The 8,129-nt window shown below is 45.7% G+C and overlaps 2 protein-coding genes across 2 annotated transcripts in view; both read right to left on the bottom strand.

Annotated features, from left to right (window-relative positions):
• The window catches only part of HTRA4 (HtrA serine peptidase 4), a 12,028-nt gene extending 11,831 nt beyond the window's left edge, over positions 1–197 (bottom strand). Inside the window, exon 1 of the mRNA XM_008567821.1 lies at positions 4–197. Within this exon, the coding sequence (XP_008566043.1) occupies positions 4–197 (194 nt within the window). The remainder of the gene's footprint in view (positions 1–3) is intronic.
• Positions 198–839: 642 nt separating this feature from the next.
• PLEKHA2 (pleckstrin homology domain containing, family A (phosphoinositide binding specific) member 2) overlaps positions 840–8,129 on the bottom strand; it is a 41,824-nt gene continuing 34,534 nt past the window's right edge. Inside the window, exons 10-11 of the mRNA XM_008567817.1 lie at positions 2,850–2,927; positions 840–2,432 (exon numbers count right to left, since the gene is read on the bottom strand). Of these exons, the coding sequence (XP_008566039.1) occupies positions 2,070–2,432; positions 2,850–2,927 (441 nt within the window). The 3' untranslated portion in view covers positions 840–2,069. The remainder of the gene's footprint in view (positions 2,433–2,849; positions 2,928–8,129) is intronic.

Here is an 8,129-nt window from a genome sequence, read left to right as displayed (position 1 = left end):
CACCGGTCGGGCACCGGTGTCGTCCCCGCCGCGCAGGTGGGCAGCGGCGGGCAGCGCTTGGGCTCGCAGGCCGCGGGGCAGGGCGGCCACCCGGCCCTCCGCGCCTCTGCCCCGGGCACGGGCACGGCCAGCAGCAGCAGCAGCCGCAGCAGCGGGAACTGCCCGCGCCCCGCGCCCCGCAGCCGAGCTCCCGCCATCCTGCTCCGGCCACGTCCCCGGTCACTCGGCCCTGGACCGCGACGGCTCCACGAGGAGCAAGTCCTTCCTCCGCCGGGTGCCGCCTGCACCAGCCCCAGCTTTAAGGGCAGAGCCCGGCAGGCGTCGCCACCCACCCCGGGCGGAGGGAGGTCCCTGGTGAGAGCGACGATGGGGACAGACTGACATCACCCGCTCAGGGCCAGAAGGTCGGCGCCAGGAAAACACGACCCTGTGTCGCTATTTCACATGGCTTTTATTTTTGAAAAAACAAGCAACAAAACAGTTTTAGAAAATTACTTTCCGCTCCACGCCCATGAGGTCACAGAAAACGAGCCGCGTCAGCGTTTCCATGCGCCCCGCTCGGCGCCGCGGCAGCGAACGGCTCCAACAAACGGCTCCGAACACGGACCGTGTCGCGCCCTGGAGAGCGGGACGCGCCGCACCGCGTTTCCCGACACTCGCCCCATCTGAGCGCGACCGCGCCAATGACCGCAGTTCACTGCTGCAGGCAGGAGGTGAGAAACTCAATCTTCTATGCTCTTCTACCTGGGAAATCTCTAGCCAGCAACTCATAACCTTTCAATCAATGTTTGTATGCCCAGTTTCTGTTTCTTTAAAAACGTAAATCTCTCTCAAGATTATCTTTATATCTTTTCACTGTTAAGTACATGGAACTCCATCAGACCATGGGTTTAGTCATGCAAGCACACAGGGCTTCATTCAAAAGGCAATATAAAGAATAAAAAGAAAGCAAATCTGCTAGAATCTACAATACACAGCACTTAAAATTAGACTCTTGTTGGCCCATTCAAAAAGAGCTGTGAGGCAAGGACTCAAGACAATCTATCTTTGTCAAAACATAACCTTTCTCTTGTCTGGAAAACATAGATCAAAAAAGCTGAGCAGCATGAACTATAAATCCACCTCTTCCCAAGAGCTGCTTTATAGCTAATCTAAAACTCTGCAACAGAGATCAACCTATCACACATGTGAATTATCATACACACATCAACCCTCCACATGGTCCAAATAATGCCATATCAAGGGAAATGTCTGTTCTGTTCTCTACAGTCCTAACATTTAACAATGATAAATCCACCCTTGGGGCCTAACACAGGAATGGGTTAGGTAGGTCTGTCATCCACATCTACAGTATTTGGAGTCAAAACATCTAGGAGAACAGAGTAATTTCCAAAACTGGCTGATGCACTGGAGTTGAGTTATTCCCCATACCTTACAAGAAGTCCCTATCTCTTCCCCTATGAGGTCTCCTGAGGGCATCTGCCCTGGCAGACATTCTGAGGGCTGCTCTCCAGCCTCCAGACGCTACCACCACCTCTCAGAATGCACCCAAGCCAAGCTGGAGCCTGCATCTTCCACCACCCCGACCTCCTTTCAGCTGGGTCGGTTACCACCCTCCCACTTCACAAACATCAGCCAATGAACAGGAATAGGGTAAAACCAGATGACTGTCCTCAGAGTCTGGACTGAAAACAGAATGAAGAAACTAAAACAAGGACAGGGAAATAAAACGTAGGGGTGAAACTAGACTCCCAACCTCCTCTGGTGAGGAGCTGCTAAAAGAACCCCTCAAGAGGAAGACCCTGGAATAGTTAAACAAGAGGCAACCTGCTCTCCACTGAATATGCTTACAGGTCTAACCTAGTGATTATCCCAAATTAAATACATTGCATTGATATTATAAAAAAAAAAAAAAAAAAAAAAGCCAGCTGGATGGGCCCCTCCCACAGAGCATCCACAGGAATGTGTCATAAAAAGTCTCCGACTATCCTCCAATAAGACACAGAAACTGAGTCATGGCCTCCTTCTCTCGAGTCCACCCTCCCTCCCTCCCATGTCACTAAGCTTCATCACACATCAGAGGTCCGTATGTTTTCGTCATCAAGGTTGAACATAAATGGTTTCTCCTTGGGGTGCTGGGGCTCTGATTTGTGCCTTATCCGGGAGCTCTGCAACACGCCAGCAGCATTGCTCTCCCCAAGTCGAGGTGCAAACAGAGAGTCCTCCGGAGTCTCTTCAGCAGGAAGCAGCTTTTCCCCAGCCTGGGGGACAGGTGTCCAGGGTTGCCAGGAGGAGGCCACAGAGGGGACTTTGCAGAGGGCTTTCTTTTCCTCCACAGGTAGCCGCCCTCTGCACAAAGCAGAGTTGGGCCCACCTGACAGGCTGGAGCTTCCAGGTCGAGTCAAAGAAATGGATCTAGAAAAGGACATTTCCTACAAAAATAAAAAGGAAGAAAAAGACAAAGGAAAGTTAGGCCTGTTCCTTATAATGTTTATCCTAAAGTCTCAAAAAGAGTACCCACCCAGCATCACCACCTCACAGAATACAAAAACCAAGTATGTTCACCGGAATTCACTCCAGATGTGTCAAGGTCTACCTGGCAGTGACACTTGTAAGACACTTCAGAAATTCTGTTTCTCTATCCAACCCTACCTCACCTCCTCCAACAACCAAAGAAAGAAAAATAAAAATTTGTACTCAAATTAGTAGAAAGAGAAAAACAAGACATCCTGGGGTTTCAGCTGCCTCAAGGGATGGGGCTGCTTGCCTACATCACCAAATAAAACATGCCCGCTCAAGGAGAATTCATGTCTAAGTTGACACTGTGCAACAGAAAGGAAGTGACTTACTCTGGGGTGGCACTTGAGTGCTTGGACAGCTGCCCCAATCTCCTTGATCCAGCTGTGCATGTCTTCTGGACTGTCTGCCTGCAAAACATCCACAGCACTTAAGAGAAATTTTTGGCACTATGATTTCAGCTTTCAAATCTCTGCTCAATTTTAAGTTCATAACATCACAGCATTAGAAGTGGAAGAGATCTGAGAAATCCTCTAGCCCAAGAGCTTTCATACTCTGGGGGACTTTTTTTTCCCTGAAATACCTTATTTGACACTCAATAAATAGAACAGCTCAAAGTGGAGCTGCTCTGAGGTGGGACAGCGGCTATGGGGGAGGGGACATCTTAGAGGACCCCCCATCCCCTGTTGAAGTCCCTCACCCCCTCCAGAAAACAGCTGACCCAGTCTAGCCTCCTAGCTTTACAGAAAAGAAAAATGAGGCCCAGAAAACCAGAGCTCGAGGTTTATGGCTGATCTAGATTCGAGTTCTTCCTCACTCCCAGTGTAGTCGTCTTCACAATAACTATCAGAACAAAATAATCCCACTCTCAATTCCAGCCCCATTAAAGCCAAATCCCTGTGCAAACCCTCCAAGCTATGCATTATCATATGCATTACCTCTCAAAGCACAAGCACACTGAACAGCACTGCAGGGCGACGCTGAGCAGTTAACAAAGCACCTCCCCAGAAACAACCTGCCACCCCCAGGAGGGGGCAGCAGCGCTTCTGTGAGGGAGGGGAGGACCGTCAGACCCAGTTACCAGCTCGACAGGGATCGAGTCCAAGTGAACTTAGTTTACTAAGTGTGACACACGGCATCACGTGCCAGGCACAAAGGTGGGATGAGGACAGGATCCGGACCTCCAGAAACATACATCTGTTCGTCTCGCTCCGTCCTCCCGAACTACCTTCCCCTCACAGTCCCACCCCCACACACGAGTGTGGTGTGCACATCAGCAGACGTATGTGCAAACTGCACACATCGGCCCCCAAAGCTCCCCACGTTCTCCCCTCACGTTCTCCAGGCCCAAAACGACTCCTTTCTGCATCCCACCAGGATAAAACAGGCCCGGGTTTTTTTTAATCCTCAAACTTTCATCCATACCCCTTCCTGTCATCCCAAAATAAACCTTCCTTGGTTAAATGTGTGCAAGAGACACTTGCAAGGGAAAACGTTTCATACCCTGGCACACTAGGTCAGAAAGGGTGGGGCACGGGTGCCCACGGGACGCCTCTCTCACGCGTACTGTACCTGCAAATTTACTCGCTCCCTCTCCTCCCTTGACTTTTTGTAGTTATTTGACAATCTAGTGGTTCCCCATCCCTGGTCCAAAAAGATAACCAGGATAAGGTCTCCAAGGTCCTTCCAGAAGGTTCTTTACTAATATCAGGCCTAGCCTGTTCTACAAGTAGAACTATTGAGAGAATTAAATGAGCTCAGTTAGGCAAAACTGTCTAGAAAGTGCCTGACACGCAGAAGGGGCTCTGTAAGTATTAGTTATTAGTGGTGGTGGTGTTTTCACCGTTATTTTATATGACATGAGGGATGCAAATGAAGCCTTAAATCCCACCATTATAGATACGGTCACTACCCTCATCCCAGGACCTTCTGTCAGTTTCCTCATCCTCAAACTGTCAATAATTCCTTCCTCAAAGGATCAAATAGTCAGGTAATGTATTTGGAGGGAAAAAAAAGGTTATTTTGAACTTGAATGAGATGAAGGTAATTGTCCATTAGGAAAAAGGAATATTTAGAGATTTCTCTCCTAGGGAAACAAAAGAGGATTTGGTAGGAGAAATGTTACAAGACAGAGGAAAGAGAGAGATGGGAACTGAGTGAGAAACCACAGCTTCCCACATCACAGAGGTGACCTGACATTTTCATTACACAGACTGGAAAGTCCCACGAGGACGATCCCATACTCAGTTTCCAGGGGTAAGCTACGCTCTGTCCACCGCCCAGCAAAATGCCCCCCACTGTGTCAAGTGTTACCCCCACAAGCCCCAGGCCACCTATCTGCCTGTGCTTTGAGGTACTGTGTCACTAAAAACTCACATCTATCACACAGTAAACCGAGTGTCTCCACCACAGCCTCTGCTCAGCAAGGAACCACTGAGTCAGAAAACTAGGACTCACCCGATTCACCACCTACAGACTCAAACGCAAGAATCAAAACATACACTACTATTCCTGCATGACTGCCTGATACAATTTGTTTATTTATTTTTCCTATTTTCAAGAAATAAGGGCTCATTAAGGACAATATAGAAAATAAATGTTAAAAAATAAAAATTAAAATCACCTTGAAGCCTCACAAAATTATTTTTATAAACTCTTTCCAGTCTTTTTTGCTATTCAGTTTTGTTTTCCTAAATAAAAAGATACATTATATCTTGATGTTTTTCAAGTAATAATGTAAGTATTTTTCTGTATTATCAAACATCTTCGTAAACGTTTTCCGTGGATCCAAGTAGATATACTATGGTTTACTCACCTAGTCCTCTAAAACACATTTAGATTTTTCCCAATTCTCGTATATAAATAATGCTGCTACTCACATCTTTGGGCAAAAAGCATTTGTCATATTTAGGATTCCTCAGCTCCCAGGGAAATTACTAAATTAAAGAGTATACACTCTTCTAAGGCTCTTATTACACCTAGCCAGAGAGATTTCTGGTCAATAATTCTCAATAATATTGAAATATACTTTTTACATGCACTCTTGCTAGAATGTAAATATTACAATTTTTTAAATCTTTGCTAATATGACAGGCAAATAATTAAATCACTTTCTTAAAACATTTCATAATTAATAGAGGTGAACTTTGTTTACTAGCTATATTTCTTCCCTAATTTTCTAATTCCCTCTTAAGGACACTTTCTGTCAGATAAGCTGGATAGTAACTCAGCCATGAAGATAAATGCTACCCTCTAATAAACATTACTTTAAAATATTATTCAACTTAAGTGACAAAAATGTATGTGTGTGAACCTCGACTGGATCCTGCATTTTTAAAAAAAGCTTATTAGAGAAATTTGGGGAATAAATAAGGAAAATTGAAAACAAATAAATAAATAATAAAATAAAAATAAATAAATAAAATAGGAACACTCTGGGCCAAAAAAATAAAAATACTATTCAATTAGAAAAGCAGGTATTAAAATTGACTCCATATGGAAATATGAAATATATTATTGAAATAACAATTACAATCTCTATTAGTAGTTTTAAGAACTAGAATCCATAGGCAACAAAAATTCAGTGAAACCCCAAAAATTGTATGCAAAAATTATCATGTATGGATATATCTATCTTTTATGGAAAGTCTATGCTTAGCTTTCATCAAAATCTCAAAAACATCTTAAAACCACATCACAAGGTAGCTTCATGAATAAGAGGTAAAAAAACAACAACAACAGAGCTCAAGTCCACCCGCCGCACAGTGACTCACTAAGTAACTAAAAGTGCTTAAAACTCAGCAGAGCAGCAAGGACAGTGCCAGGCCCGCACCTCAGTCTCTCCCTGGGGTGCTTGCGTCTGTGCATTTGTTTCTGATGTTTGGTACAAAAGAAAAAGTAGGGCTTTTGTCCTTCAGGGCAGTGTCTGACTTAGGAGGGACAAAGAGTATTAAAATGAGTCACTGCAGCCTGTGGTTTTACCGCCGTGCACAAGCTTTTACTGAGGAGCAACTCCGAGCCCCGCACTGCTAACAGATGCAATGCTGTGAAGCGGCGAATTCCAGAGGCCATCGATCAAAGGCTTCCCGTGTCTACCTCCCACCACGCCGTGTCCCCTGTCCAAGATCCTCACACAGCTCGTGCTCCACTCTTCTCCCAACCTCTGCAGCCCTTCTTCCCCAACAGAGGACGACCTCTGCCCTCTTCCCAAGAACCAATCCCATCTTTAGACACAGCTCTGTCTGCCACACAGGACCATGTAGATTGTGCACGACATAATTCTAGGTGATGTCATTCACCTGTAATCTAAATTAAACAGTAAGTATCCAAAGAGTTCTAGCCCAACTCTCTACAACTCACTTGTGAGTCCCCTACTGCTACTCCTGTCCTGACATAGCACCCTAGTTCTGACAACTGGGCTCCTGCCAGTTACCAAGACCACTTTGCACTACATTTCTCATTTCAAGTAACTAATCCTCCTCTTGACAACCTGACCTTCTATGACTGGGAAGCGGGGAAATGGTGACCCCTGCTCATCTTGTATCCCAGCGATTGAAATACCACCTTGAACCCTTGCCCAGAACTGCGAACTGTCTACATGCTGACAAGCTTGCTGCTATCACCCACCTTTCTGCCTGCTCAGATGTTCTTATTGCCAGAGCCTGGGTCTTCAGTCACCATGATCCACCTCGCCAACATATCCAGTTACCCCAAGCTGGTATTCCCTGATACAGGGCCAGACTTCTCTGGTTGTCTGTGGCCACTCCTTCTACATCTTTGGTTCTGGGCCAGGCTGCTCTTAAACCACACACATGAACAAGTCTTGCTCCAGCACCTGGAACCTCCCAGTCAGTTCCATAATTTACTGGGTTTATGATCTCAGACAAATAATTTACCTTCAGAGCCCTGTTTCCTCATGTGTAAAATGGAGATGACTTCAGAGACTGCTGAGAATTAAGTGATATGCTGCCTGTAAGTTTCTTAGCACTGTTACCTGGGACATGTAAGTGTCCAATAAAAGGTAACTTTTTATCAACAGAAAAGCTACTATATAGTGTGGGATCACAGGGTATAAATTATACATAAATGTAACATATAAGTTAAATGATCTAAGTAGTTAGTATCCAGCCCAAGTCTTTCTCTTCTGTCCAAGAAACCGTTTTCTCCACCTAGATCTGCCCTTCTCTCTGGTCTAGGTTTCCTAGATACTGAGGATAAACAGTTCCTCTTGGCAGACTTACTGAGCATAACCGTAGGACGCAGGTCAGAATGCCACTTCGGCATGGTCAGAATGACACCTCAACACCAAACAGCACAACTACTCGTATTCTTTCACCTTTTGCATGGAACAGGAGTTTTACTTGGAACAAATGATCGACACACAAACTATCAGTCAAACTTATTCAGACTTAGGTATATGGCAGACTTCTCAAAAATGAATGGGGCCGAGCCCGTGGCGCACTCGGGAGGGTGCGGCGCTGGGAGTGCAGCAGCGCTCCCGCCACGTGTTTGGATCCTATATAGGGATGACCGCTGCGCTCACAGCGCTCACTGGCTGAACGTGGTGCGACCGGTCTCAAAAAGGACAAAAAAAAAAAAAAAAAAAAAAAAAA

The sequence above is a fragment of the Galeopterus variegatus genome, unplaced genomic scaffold (assembly GCF_000696425.1).
Source record: "Galeopterus variegatus unplaced genomic scaffold, G_variegatus-3.0.2 Scaffold348, whole genome shotgun sequence".
Classification (NCBI taxonomy): Eukaryota; Metazoa; Chordata; class Mammalia; order Dermoptera; family Cynocephalidae; genus Galeopterus; species Galeopterus variegatus.
This window is presented reverse-complemented; position numbering and strand designations above follow the sequence as displayed.